Raw genomic sequence first — 15316 nt, forward strand, 5'->3', positions numbered from 1 at the left:
GAGTATAGGTGTGCAGCTGGGGGTGTAGCTCATGTTAGAGTGAAAACAAAACAAAAAAGCGGGTATTAAATAACAAATATGAAGCTCTTAAAACTGCTAGCTAAGGAGCTGGAGAGATGGCTAAGTGGTTAAAAGCACTGGCTGGTCTTACAGAGGACCTGGGTTCAATTCCCAGCACCCACATGGCAGCTAACAATCATCAGTTAACTCCAGTTCCAGGGGATCCCAACACCTTTTTCTGACCTCTGTAGGCACTGCATGACACAGGTGCATCTACCTACATGCAGGCAATACACTCATACATATAAAATAAAAATAATAAGTAAAATATTTTTAAAAACTACTAGAGGTCATGTAATATCGGCTTTGCTTATCTCACTGATTTCACACCTTCAGAATATTTAAGAGTGGTGACAGGCTTTCAAAAAGGTTGACTCCTAATCTGTTTTCTTCAATAGGACTGAAATATATCCACATCAGCTTAAACTTTGTATATTCATTTAAGCCTCAAATTAAAATCATGTATAATTCTTCACAGACATGTTAAAACCTCATTTGGGGCTACATTACTTCAATACCTCTGCTCTTTATTCTTATTTGTTTTGAGTTTTCTGTTTGTTTTTTTTTTGTTTTTTTTTAAGACAGGGTCTCACTTTGTACACCAGGCTGGTCTCAAACTCATTGAGATCCACCACTTGCCTTTGCCTCCTGAGTGCTGTGATTAAAGGCATGTACCACCATGCCCAGCCCTTCTTTGAGGGGCAGGGTACTCTTTTCCATTCTTTTTAGAGCAACTGCATTTGTATCACACATGTGGGTTTTTTTTCTTTAATAATACAATTATATATATACAAAACAAGACTGGAGAGATGGCTCAGTTAAGATGGTACTGTTAAAAACAATGGCTATTCTTTTTTTTTTTTTTTAAGTCAAAGAGGGAAAAAAGAACAATGGCTATTCTTGCAGCAGGCCTGGGTTCAGTTCCCAGCATCCAAATGGTGGCTAACAACCATCAGTAACTCTAGTTTCAGGGGATCCAAAGTCCTTTTCTGACCTCCACAGGCACTGCATGCATGTGGTGCATTTATATACACACAAAGCAAAACACTCATACAAATAGACAGATAGATAGATGGTAGATAGATAGATGATAGATAGATAGATAGATAGATAGATAGATAGATAGATAGATAGATTAAAAAATCAAAAATAGCTGTAAACTCAATGGACAAGTGAGCTCAACAGTTCTCTAAAAATAGTTGTATATATTAAGCTTAGAAAATTAAAATTACAGAAAGTTATTGTGGTGTACAGAATATCGCCTCCCCACCTGTCCCTAAATTCCTGTGCTAATCCCTGAAACTGTGATATTCACCTTCTCTCAAAAAAGGAACTTTGCAGACCCCACTCAAGTCAACCTAAATGTTCAGGGTAGGCTAATGTCCTTAACTAAGGCCGTTAAAAATAGAAGTGGTGGTGCTTGCCTTTGATCTCAGCACTGAGGAGGCAGGAGCAGGTGGATCTCTGTGAGTTCAAGGTCAGCCCAGTCTACATATCAAGGTCCAGGCAAGCCAGTGCTACACAGTAAGACCCTGTCTCAAAAAAAAGGGCGGAGAGGGAGGATGCAGAGTGGTACAATACAAGGAGTCAGCCTGCCCTTGTTGGCTTGAAAGATGAAGGAGGACTGTGATGGCCTGTGAAAGCTGAAGAAAGCAGAAACAGACTCTGTGCTAGTGCTTCTCAAAGGGTGAGATTAATAAGATCAGAGCTCAGTCCAGTGCACAGCTAAGGGAGACTGTGTCAGACTCCTACCACACAGATCTGTGAGATCGTGCACACGTGCTAAGTTGCCAAATTTGTGTGAATTTGTTATAGTGGAAGTAGAATCCTAACGCAGCTATGAAATTAGAATGTGAAACTTTCTTATCTCAGATGTTTACTTTCCCAAAGCAGATCCATTTGTGTTAACCCCGAAAATCAATACACTAAGAGAAGAAATTATAGAGCATATTCATGTAAGAATGTTGAAATAAAATGTTAAGTCAGTTCTATCCCTCACCTTCCCTGTGAATATTGAGATAAATTAATATTACAAATCACATTTTAAAAAATATTTTATTATTTTTATTTTATGTGTACGAGTGTATTGCCTGCATGTACATAAGTGCACCCGTGTTGTGCAATGCCTGTGGAGGTCAGAGGAGGGTGTCAGATCCCCTGGAACTGGAGTTAAGGTCAGGTGTTAGCCGCCATGTGGGTGCTGGTGAAAAAACCCCAGATCCTCTGCAAGAGTAGCCAGTGTTCTTAACCTCTGAGCCATCTCTCCAGTCCCTGCAAAGCACATTTTAAAAAGCTAGGTATTCAAGTTGGGCATGGTGGCACACACCTTCAATCCCAGTACTCGGGAGGCAGGGGCAGGTAGATTTGTATGAGATCGAGGTCAGCTTGGTCTACATAGTAAGTTCCAGGCCAGGTGGAGCTACAGGGAGACCCTGTCTCAGAAAACCAAAAAGAACAACAATAATAAAAAGCTAGGTATTCTAGTAATCTACTGTTGAAACAAACCCTTTACGCTCACCACGCTACTTACATCATCCTCTTTGGTTCCACCCCAGAAATTGGTGCCTCCGGCATAGCTAGGGATATTCAACACCGCAATGCCTTGTAAACTGGGGAGAGGAATATACTGCCCATCACACTGCAAGGCAAAAAAAACAAACTTGTTAGCGTGTGCCTAAAATCCCAGTACTTGGGAAGTGAAGCAGGATGATCAGGAGCTCAGGGTCATCCTCAGTAACACAGAATGTTCAAGGCCAGTCTGGGCTACATGAGACCGTGTTTCAAAAAAAAAAAAAAAAAATTAGCCTGGAGGTTAGATAAAAAGAACAAAATCTTAAGTTTAGAGTATATTAAGATACCAAAACAAAATGTGAGAAGTATAATATGTTGGTAGTGTTTGCTTTCCTGTAAACACACTCCTACACATTACAAAAGCCTTTTTTTTTCTTAATTAAAAAAAAATTGACACCATTGCTGTAAATTCATACGAGCAAGGTCTCAGGAAACTGTAAGATTCAGTTTCCTTACGGTCATGCACCACCCCCGGCTCTTACAACCTTTCTGTCCCCTCTTCTGCAATGGTCCCTGAGCCCTGGGTGGCTGGAGTTCAATATATGAGTCCTGCCCAGGGACCCAGACTCTGCGCACTCTTATTCTCTACACTCTGGCCATTTGTGCCCTTCTGTGTTCATTGCTTTCTGCTGCAGGAGTGAGCTTCACTGATGAGAGCTGAGAGATGAGGGAGAGTTGATCTTCTTTATGAGAGAGACTTTAGATGGCCTACTAGACCCCAGTGGATGAACTTGTACTGAGGGAAGTCTGGGTACACTGACTTGACTCTATAGACCTTAACATATATGACAGAATACATGAAATCCAATGTGGGAAGGATTAACAGAGTGTGGTTGGGGGAGGGGGTATAAAGATGATTAAGATGTTTTGTATGAAAATTATAAAAATTCAATAAAAATATACATAAAAAATTGAAAAGTGAGGCTGGAGAGATGGCTCAGCGGTTAAGAGCACTGACTGCTCTTGTAGAGGACCCGGATTTGATTCCCAGCACCCACATAGTAGCTACGAACCATCCTTAACTCCAGTTCCAGGGGAATCTGGAAGCCCTCTTCTGACCTCCGTGGCATTGCACAACATGGGTGCACTCACATACATGCAGGCAATATACTCATACACATAAAATTAAAATAATAAATAATTTTTTTTAAAAAATTGAAAAGTGTAAATAACTAAAACAGAAAGTGTTATAAAAATTGAATTAAAAAATTAAAGTACAACCCCAGAGCAGGCTGCACTTTACTTGGCTCTTTTCTGACCACTTACGAAATTCTAACTTGTATTAACAGTACTTGTTTTAGGCACTCTGCTGAAAGCAGGCCCTGGAGGGGTAGGCTCTGATCCTATTCATCTCACCTGGCACCCCTCACAGTCTGGTGCCCTCCCTGTGCTCTGCACCTAACCCAGATCATCTAAACTCAAAGCTGAGTGGGTGGGGAGATGAGACAGTAAGATAGGTAAAGGAGCTTGCTGCCAACCCCTACAATCTGAGTTTGATCCCTGGAACCCACATGGTAGAAGAGAACCAACTCCCCAAGTTGTCTTCTGACCCTGATGTATGTACCCTGGTGCACTTTCAAACTTCCCAACACTAAAACACATATATACATACATACATACATACATACATAATGTAAAACAAACTCAAAGCTCAGTTGTTCATGCAGTTAGAGCCAAAGACAAGCAAAAACTGTGCACATTAGAAAGCACCCTATTCTGTTTTTGAGTTCACCTAAATGAAAATTAAATTACCACTTGGATGGAAAAAAAAGTTATAAGGTTGCTAGAACAACTACTCATGCTATGAATGAATTTTTACTGAGTAGAAGCAAAATTGATACATTTTCATAAATGTTGTTCTAATATAGGTGGATTTTTCTTAAATTAATCTTAAAAAATTCTATTCATTAGCTACTGAGAAGCAAATAATAAGTTAAGGACCAGAATGTTTGAAGAGATAGTTATGTCTGACCACCCCACAATACATCATGTAGCAAAAGATAACATGGCACCCCATAAGTATGTACATTTTAAATGTTGATTAAGAATATTTCAAAATTAAGCCGGGTGTGGTGGTCCACGCCTTTAATCCCAGCACTCAGGAGGCAGAGGCAGGCGGAACTCTGTGAGTTCAAGGCCAGCCTGGTCTAAATAGTGAGTTCCAGGTCACCTGGGGCTACAGGGAGACCCTGTCTCAGAAAGAAAAAAAATTGCAAAATTACTTAAAAACATACTTTATAATGATATTTAATATTTTAATAAGTGTTTAAAGAAAGAAACTGAACATTTTCCTATGTGAACATTTAATGAAGTTAAGCCTTTATTTTAAAAGAGAAGAGCATGCAGATATTACACTTAAAATAGATGCTATAACTCCATTGACATAATCCTTACATTAAAATTAATTAAGACAACTTCATAAAAATTTGTATTTTAATGCCCAATAAAACTATCTTCAACCTTTAGAAGAAATGAAGAATGTGGATGAATCCATTTTTATCATCTGAGCTACTGGGTTTCATTTTCACCCACTCTGCACCACATGACTCCTTACAATTGCTTTCTTCACCACGAAGGCACAGTGCTATTAAGCAGGTTGCATATTTCTCATTCGAAGATTCACAGTGCTTCCCAGAACTCAGGGACAGGTCTGGCACCTATTTAGTACTGCATTTTATTTGGAAAAGGAACGAATATGAATTATTTAGTAGAATAAAGAATGTTAGGATAGTTATCTTTCCTTTAGAACTGTTGATAATCTCATGACTTAGAATACATTTTTTTAAATGCTATTTTTTTAAGTATAAAAGAAGTATTTTTGGTTTGTATTTTTGAGACGGGGGCTCACTATGTAGCCCAGACTGGCCTTGAACTTGCAGCAATCCTCCTGCCTCAGACTCCCCAAGTACAGGATTACAGGTGTGTACTACCATATCTGGCATAAAAGGTTTTTTTCTGTTGTTAATTTAGAAGAGTTTAAAGGTTTTATAAGTGGATGCATTTTATTTGCATCCACTGAAAATGAACATTTTTCATATGCTGAATTTAATGTAAACTCCAGAATTAAGCGCACAATATCTATTTCATAGAGCACACAAGAAAAACATGAGCAACATGTATTTGACAAATTAAGGTCAGATTTCTGTAAAGCTTCTTATACTCTGGAAGAGCTTCAGGAATTTTACACCCTTTTGTAATCTCCCCATTATCCACATTTCCACGTGTGGTTCATGATGTTGACAGAGGCCGGGGAACTCCAGCTAGGCTCCCCTCTACCTCCTGATCCGCATGTCTTTTTCTGTTCCTTTGATGAAATAATGTGGTGTAATGGGACAGTGTGAGCCTGGTTTAAATTCGGTCAGTATTTAATTAGTCTCTTAAACTTTCAGAACTTTATTTCCAGTACAGTCAATGAGGTACAGTACAGGGAAGTATCTAGAACACAAAAAGGAACATAGTTGTTTCCATCTGTGGTTATAATTCCATATTGTTTTGCAGTAACAAAGCAGTGGATTTGATATTTTAGCTCCTCCGGGGTCAGTTTTTTTTTTTTTTTAATGTTAGCCAAGTGCCTTCCTTTTCTGAGATGAATACCTACCTCAAAAATTGTAAGAATTAAAAGTTAATAATATAGGAAAAAAACCCTCTGTGAATTCAACTATTGTAAAATGACCTACTCAGTACTTGTAACAAATTATTATTGAAGTGAATTAAATAAAGATAAGAATTACTACTATGTAACAGAGAAATTATTTAGGTTTTTTTTTAAAAAAAGATTTGTATTTATGTATGTGTGCCTGCATGAGTTTATGTGCAGAACGACATAAATGCAGGTGCCTACAGAGGGCTTCCAATCCCCTGGAACTGGAGTTACATGCCAAGCCATCTTTAAAGCTCCATACTTACGTTTCAAACAGTATAGATTATGAAAATATTTGAAAGAACCAAAAATGTAAATTAAATATTTGTTCTTTTCAAATTAACCTCTAAGCTTTTTTTTTTTTTTTGGAAAGGATCTCCCAGTCTACCTGGAACTCACTATGTAGACCAGGTTGGCCTCCATCTCACAGAAATCCGCTTGCCTCTGCCTCCCAAGTGCTGAGTGCTGGGATTAATGGCATATACTACCACACCTGGCATACCAAACCTTCTATGTTTATCACACTGAAATTACTCAAACACACTGAACCAAATTTGTTTTTACAATTTCCTAAATTCACGCACAAAGCAATTTCCTTACCTTGGCACTGAAGCAGTCCTTAAAGCTATTTACCTATCTTCCCAGACTTCCTATCTATACAGGACTCCTGTGATGTTAGCAAATGATCCTTAAAATTATACACTTCCTCACACCTTTGAAATTCTGCACATACCCCTTGCTTTGAAGTTTAGACAGAAGCTTTTATGACTGCTTAAGTTACATGAGTTAACAATTTTCTTTTTCCCAGCTATGGTGACCAACAACACTGCAGAAAACGGAGGCTGTGCCAGCTGAGTCCCGAGTGAGGGCATGAAGTCAAATTCACCAACAACCCAGTGTACCATGAGTGAGAAATAAAGCTATTTTATTAAAATAAACAAATTAAATAAGTAAACATTTTCCTAAATTCAGTCCAATGGCTCTTGGTCCTTACACAAAACCAATTCATATTGTCAAGTAAGAAAGAGCAAGAAAAATTAATATTATGCCAGTTCTTTCTATTCAAAGGGACTTTGCTTAATGTAAATAATAATATAGGCTGCTACAGTTCCTGGGGAGTTAGGGTTCCCTTTTGTGGACTTTTAGTCTCATTGATAGAAGAATTTAACAACAGAGTCAGAAGGAAGCTTGAAGAGCATTTTATTAGAGTTTGAAAGAAAAACAAGAGGGCAGGGAAGGATAAATCTTGGCTGGGGGAGGATGACAGGAGGAAGAGAGAGAGTCAGGTCTTTTGAGTTACAACAGTAAAAGCTATCTGTAAGCAGCTGCAGCGGGACGAAAAGGATCATCAGGGAAAACACCGAGAAAGCCCAGAGTGTCCTGGCAAACAGGCGTAGGATTCAGGCAGGCATCCAAAGAGATAGAGAGGCAAAAAGCAAGTTAGGCTTTTGAGTTAGACCTCAGAAAAGTGAGCAGGCCTAAATATTTGCTATCTCACTATAGCCGGTTGATGAATTTCTTAAAGTTAATTTTTCTTCATATTCTCTTAGGACTTAAAGTGCACAAAACAGCATATAATCATTATCCCAGTCAGTAAGCAGAACAACTGGAATACACGGCCTGACACCTGTAAGCTAAGCATACTCTAGACAAAAAGTCACCCTTCTTAATTAAAATGCTTAAATTTCAATGAAATTCTCCCATTTATATTACCAAAGGGTTTCTACTGTAAAAAGAGTAAATATTATTCTGGATTTCTGGCTTTTCTGTCATTAGAAGAGTATTATAAATCTCACTTAATGACTGGAAGGAAGTGGGTTTATATCTGGATCACAGTGTGGCATGGCAACCCAGTTTATATGTGGACAATTCTCAATTTACATGGACATTTCTTGTATCTTAGCTCACTGAATTTGCACAAAAGCATCCTTCCATCTATTCTGTAGCTAGGCAAACCACAATCTAAGTCTTTCTGTGGCACCAGTTCAAACTTAATACATTAAATCAGTCTCCTTCCAAACTGCAACACAACAGGGAACGGAAATCTTATCTGAACAAAAGAGTGAAAGCTTTTAGCCAAGGACTGCCATGAATGCACTCACTTCCTGGCAAGAGCTTGGCAAAACCCAGGTCTCTCTCCTCCACTTTTACTCTACCCAAACCATCACCAAAGATATAAACTTTTAGACAACAGGCCTTCTATATTATATTACTCTTAGGAATAAAAGGTGTTTTCTTCTTTTTCTAAATTAAAAAAAAATTTATATTGAGTTTTTAAAACCCAGCACAACTGTGGAAGTGGGCAGCAGACCCCAATCTTACTCAAAGAATTATTGGCAGCTGATTACTATTGGGTGAGGTAGAGCTGATCTTCTTAAAGGGAGGGATTCTAGATAGTCTGACTAGACCTCAGTGGATGAACTTGCACATCTAGGGACACCTAACTTGACTCGATAGGCCTTAACACAAGTGACAGAATGTATGAATTCCAGTTGGGGGGGCTATGGGTGGGTCCCAGTGGGGAAAGGGGTATAAAGATGATTAAGATGTTCTATATGAAATACACAAAAATTCAATAAAAAATTTACCAAAAAAACTCTTTATGATTGTTTTTGCCTGCATATACGTTAAGTGCACCCTGTGTGTGAAGAACCCATGGAAGCCAGAAGGGTGCATCAAATACCCAGGAACTGAGGTTACAGACAGTTGATTTTTAGCCACTATGTGGGTGCTGGGAACTGAACCCAGGTCCTCTGTAAGTGCAGCCAGTGTGCCATCTCTCCAGTCCCAGTGTTTTCTTTCCTTACTTTAAACAATGGCAAAGAATTCTGCAAGCTTCCTATTTTACCTCTTTATGTGTATTAGCACATTTTCATTTATTTTGTACCAATTTTAGTTTTCCTTTTCTATCATCTAATATACCTTTTTGGGGGGGAGGGGGGATGGCTCCAGATCTCAAGTGCTGTGATTATAAGTATGAACAACTAGGTCTAGCTCAGTTAACATATACTTCCACAAACACATTCTTAACCTGAGGTTCAGAAACCAGGGGTCAATAGGAAGAGTCAGGTAATGATAACTTGATAAAAATTACCTTCCTATGTTCAGTAACCTATGAAATTTGGCGTTACGCTCTGTTACAAGCTTAGTAACAAACCAGATATTCGCAAAACCTGTAACTGCATTATCAACAGATATGAAAATTTTTTCATACAGTATTATGTTTTACATGTCATCATTTGTTTAAATTTTTTGTTTTGAAACAGGGTCTCCTTGTAGCCCCAGCTGGCCTGGAACTCGCTATGTAGATCAGGCTGGTCTCAATCTCACCAAGATCTGCCTGTTTTTGTCTCCCAAGTGCTGAGATTAAAAGTGTGCACCACCATACCCAGGTTATGTTTAAATTTTTATTACATTTATTTATGTGTGTGTGTCTGTGTGTGTAGGCATGTCTATCCCATGGCATGTGTGTGTTGGTCAAAAGATTACTTGCAGGAGTCAGCTCTCTCCTACATGTGGGTTCTAGGGATTGAGCTCAGGTCATCAGGCTTGGCTGCAGGTGCCTTTACCACTGAGCCATCTCCCAAGCCCTTCACTTGTTTATCATTACTTTGAAAAACAGTATTTATTAGGCATTACATTAGATTTTTAATTGATTTGGTAATAACAAAATACATATGTTACTCTAAGAAGTAAAAATATTTTTGTAACTTAATAATGGTTTCTAGTATGTCTACACACTTTATTTAATGGATCAAAAAGTATTTACACAGAACGGGTCTATAGTTTCACCAGAATGCCAGAGTCACACCATCAGAATCTTTTAAAAGGGAGAGTAAAAGGCATCTAAGTAAGATGACTTCTTTAAAATCTGGACCTTGAGCAGAAGCTGAGGCTCTTCTAACAACAAAGACCATCCAGCCATGTGGACAGCATGGTCCACTATTCACTCTCTTTCCACTTTCCATAGAGTACTCAATAAATTTCATGAGCTAGTCAATGCTGTAAGCACAGGTTTTGGATTAGAACATTAGCTATAGCCTAAGTAAGCATCCTGAGCATGCTTAAGGATAGGAAGCCCTTGGTAAGATGTTCATTTAATACACTTAGGTGTATTAAATATTTTGTTGTTGTTGTTGGGTTTTGGTTTTGAGACAGGGTCACAGTAGGTGGCCCTAGCTGCCCTTGGCACTCCCTACTTGAATATGTAGGCAACTCTCCTGCTTCCATGTGGCACCACGCCCAGCTCTAAATGTATTTTTGAGTCGGTTTTGTCAATTTATGATGGGTTTATAAAAGTGATCATAAATGGAGGAGCATCTATGCTTACCAAATTATGTCAAATGATCACTTACCTATCCATTTCAGCCTCAAAACAGTGTCAGATACTGTATTAAGCACTAAGGTTAAAAAGATGAATATGCTCCTTGGGTCACAGGCATCCTTTCCTGTCCCAGATCTGGATGCCACTCCAACCTTGTTCAGGTGAGGTCCCTCGGCCACCTCAGCCCTCAGGGCAGTTTGGGTCTCTGGGACCCTTCATGGTCCTAGACTTGCAGAAAGTCCTGCGCTCCATTCCTGAGACTTCCTTGAGCTCCGCCATCTTAGCTCTCAGGCATCCTCAGGTCACTGGTATCTTTCCAGACCTAGATCTGTACACACCTCCTCCCTGCTGCAGACTTGTGGGCTCCATTCCTGAAACTCCCTAGTGCCTTGCCATCTTAGCTCTCAGACATCTTAGCGCTCAGACTTGCTCAGTTCACCTGCATCCTTTCCCTTTCCAGATCTATACGCCCAGCCAATCTTGGCAGGGTGAGTGCCCTCGGGAGATGCCCACAGGCCAGCTTGGGTCTCTGAGATCCTTCTTTGCCCAAGACTTTTGGTCCTGAGCTTCTCTTCCTGAGACTTCCCTATGCCCTGTCATCTGATCTCTGTGTGCCCCAGACCTTCGAGCTCCAAGCCCAACCTATCCACTGAGCGTTTCACTAGCAGCCCCCATACCATCCTGTTTAATCAGGACCCCGCGGAGTCAATCCTAGAATCTCAACGCAAAAGCTGCACCTATCTCTACCTGAACTGAGACTTCTTCTTTCACCCCATTTGCACATCAACATAAAGTTGTCCCAAAACTGAACACCAGGTTACAGCTGGGCTATAACCTGACAAGGTGGGAAAACAACAAACACAGATACAAACATTCAACAAAGATGAGCTCACTTATCCATACCAAGAAACACCACCACACAAGTCTACATGCCCAAGCCTTAGCAAAAACAAACAAACCAACCCACAAACAACATGAAAAAAACCAAGATATTATGTCTAGCACAGAAATTAATAACCCATGAGACTGACAACCCAGTGGATACACAAGACAATGATTCCAAAATAGTAATTATAAATACGTTTAAGGAACTCAAAGAGAATGACTTCAGTCCTTAAAAGACTGAATGAAGATCAGGAAAACACAAACTATATTCTACAAAACTAGAAAATCTAATGGAGAAAAAAGATTTTACCAGCTATACTTCTGACAGAGGGTTAGCATTTAGAATATACAAAGATATTAAACATCAAAAAAATCAAACAACATAATTACAAAGTGGGGCAAAGAGTTGAACAGGGATTTCTCTTAAGATGAAATGCAAAGGCTGAGAAATACTTTAAAAAATGTTCAACATCTTTAGTCATCAGGAAATGCAAATTAAAACCACTTAGAGATTTTGCTTTTTTTTTTTTTTTGGTCTTTTTGAGACAGGGTCTCCCTGTAGCCCCAGCTGTCCTGGATTCACTATGGAGACCAGGCTGGCCTTGAACTTAAGAGAGATCCACCTGCCTCTGCCTCCCGAGTTCTGGGATTAAAGGCGTGTGCCAACACGCCCAGCTTAGAGATTTTGCTTTTACCCCACTCAGAATGGCTAAGATTCAAAAAACAAATGATGACAAACATTGAAAAGGATGTAGAAAAGGGGGAGCTCTTATTCACTGCTGGTGGCAGAGCAAATTTGTACAGCCACTGTGGAAATCAGTATGGAGGTTCCTCAAAAAGTCCAAACTTGATCTACCATACAATCCACTCATATCACTCTTGCAAATATACCCAAAAGACTCTGTACACTACTGCTGAAATACCTGTTCATTCAGGCTTTTCATAACAGCCATAAGTCGGAAACAACTTAGATGTTCAATTAACAAATGGACAATGAAGGTATGGTATATATATACAATGGAATATTATTCAGCTCTTAAAAATTAAATTATTAAATTTACAGGTAAATGGACAGAAACAATCATCATGAGTGAGGTAACCCACACTAAGAAAGACAAATGTCACATGTTCTCTCTCACAGAAGGATGCTAGCTTTGAAATCCTATAGATACACACGTTTCAATTTGAAAATTCAGAGAAGTCAGGAAACTAACAAATGTCCACAATGGGGTGGGTGTGAGGGGGCGGAAGGAGATCTGGGAGTGGAGATAGAATGTAGTGACATAAAGGGGGAAAGGGAATAATAAAGTAGGAAGAGTTAAATGGGTGGGGAATGTGAGAGCAGGGCACAGGAAGGCTGTATAGTGAGGAATATGTAACACTAAAGGCCTTTAGAAAAAGCTACATGGAAACCTACCATTATAGAAGCTTCTTAAAGTATATAACCATAAAAGCAAGTATATACATATACATTATAAAAAGAGATTAAAAGTAGCTACCTTACAACAGGGGGACATTGCCCCTACTACACATCATAGGCTAACAAAATAAAACTGCAATGCCAGGGATGGACTCCCTCTCTTGAAGCTGTTGACCAGGAGTTCCATAGACCTCAAACACTACTAGCCATTGTCTCTGCTCTTAGTTATCCACTAGAACTCGACAGTAAGGCCCTACTGCTGAAGATACTACATGTAAGAGCTGTAGAGCAAACTAGGAGAAATCAAATAGATACTGACTTCAAAGCCTCATCTCTACTGGCTAGCTTTCATAGTGCTAGAAGGTGCTATTCATGCTACTAGAAGGAAAAAAATATTCATCAACCTTAAATATCTGTGAATTCTGTGAACTACAGTTTGGCAAGATATGGCCACCAGTGCAATAGTGGCATGACTATTGTGGGAGTAACCAACCACATTTGAACTGGATTTAAGTTCTACTTCATAGGGTGGAGTCCATACCTAACATTGATATTCAGGCCATTCACTGATAGTCATCGATATTCATATACATATATATATACATATATATGAAATACAGTACATTAAATTGGGTGGGGAGAGTAAGGGGAGGTATGGATGAGGGGGATCTAAATACCATCAAATTATATTGTATGAAACTCACAAAAATTCAATTAAAAGATGAATACAACTTCCTACCTGTTCTAAAGGAGTTTGGTTGACTTGGACCATGGATAAAATATGAAGAAACACAATATAACACAACACAATACACTACCACACCACACCACACCACAACACAACACAATGCATAGGAAGGCAGCTAAATTGACCTGGGGTAGAGCTGTGGTGAGGAGCATTTGTTAAAAAGAGAACCTTTGCCAGGCATGGTGGCACACACCTTTAGTCCCAGCACTTGGGAGGCAGAGGTAGGCGGAGCTCTGTGAGTTCAAGGCCAGCCTGGTCTACATAGTGAGTTCCAGGACAGCTGGGGCTACAGGGAGACCTTGTCTCAAAAAGACCAAAAAAAAAAAAAAAAAAAAAAAGAGAGAGAGAACCTTCTTAAGGATTTTGCACTCTTTCATCTAGTAGTCTCTATTTTAATTTTATAAGGAATGATAAATCAAGCCAGTTCATTGCTCAGCTGTATTTTTGTATTAGAAAGGGATTATTGGGCTTATCTTAATGATATTTAGTCAATAATAATGGAATCTCCTATTGAACCCACATTCCAGTGTTAGATTAACACCAAGATAACAAACGCTCAGTTTAATTTATTTATCAGAGCATTTAAGACTCAAGATGTATATATTTCAGGACTGGCTTGTGGTTCACTTGATAGAGTGAACATCAGATTCACCTATCAAACATGAGGCCCTGAGCTGGATCCTCAGTACTGCATTAACTGGGTGTGACAGTGCACACCTGTAATCCCAGCACTTGATAGGTAGAAGCAGGAAGATCAGAAGTTCAAAGTCATCCTTAGCTATATAACAAGTTCAAGACCAGCTTGACTACCTGAGACTCTCACAAAAACAAAAACCAAGAACAATAACAACAAAAATCCATAGTAGTTTGGGGCTGGGAGGTGGCTCAGCCATTAAGAGCATGTACTGCTCATCCAGAGGACCTAAGTTTGGTTCTCAACACCCATATCTGGTAGCTCACAACACCTATAACTACAGGCCTCTGGCCTGTGGGCACTTGCACTCACGTGTACATATTCACATACAGACATACACTCACACACATAATTAACAATAATAAAAAGCAAATCTTTGGGGTTGGAGAGATGGCTCAGTGATTAAGAGCACTGGCTGTTCTGCAGAGGACCTAGGTTCTATTCCCAGCACCTACATGAAGGCTAACAACCAACCGTAACTCCAGTTCCAGGGAATCTGATGTCCTCTTCTGAACTCTTTGGGCATTTTACAACACAGATGCCCTTATACACAGGCAGGCAATACACTCATACACATAAAATAAAAATAATAAATAAAATATTTTAAAATTTACCCAAGATTTATCTGCAAGACACGCAGTAATTAAAAATGCCAGAATGGTGGAACTAACCTTCTTGGATGTTTAACAGACATACCTTGAGATCTATACTAATTGGGTCAGAGGGATTCAAAGGACACTTTTTGCTCCTTGCCCTCCTGGGTCGATAAGTTCCCAGGGACTATGAACATCGCGCAAAATGTCCTGTAATGGTGGTGGGTCATCTGGCCTCTTGATCAAGGAAGCCAAGGAGACCCCACCAGATGGACTTGAGCCAGTGTCCAGTCTATAAAGAGGAGGGTCAACACGGAGGAATCATTTCCTCCATGCTTCCAAGAGAAGCCAACAATGGTCGAGCAGGACCTTTGACTTATC

At 39.5% G+C, this 15316-nt stretch overlaps 1 protein-coding gene across 7 annotated transcripts in view; it reads right to left on the bottom strand.

Moving 5' to 3' along the window:
• Positions 1-15316, bottom strand: part of Dgkh (diacylglycerol kinase eta) — a 237133-nt gene that overhangs the window by 22853 nt on the left and 198964 nt on the right. For all 7 annotated transcript variants that reach the window (XM_029556963.1, XM_029556960.1, XM_029556961.1 and 4 more), the window contains one exon: positions 2591-2698. In XM_029556963.1, coding sequence (XP_029412823.1) covers positions 2591-2698 — 108 coding nt within the window. The remainder of the gene's footprint in view (positions 1-2590; positions 2699-15316) is intronic.

Source organism: Nannospalax galili, unplaced genomic scaffold, assembly GCF_000622305.1.
Source record: "Nannospalax galili isolate Female #2095 unplaced genomic scaffold, S.galili_v1.0 scaffold386, whole genome shotgun sequence".
Lineage (NCBI taxonomy): Eukaryota > Metazoa > Chordata > Mammalia > Rodentia > Spalacidae > Nannospalax > Nannospalax galili.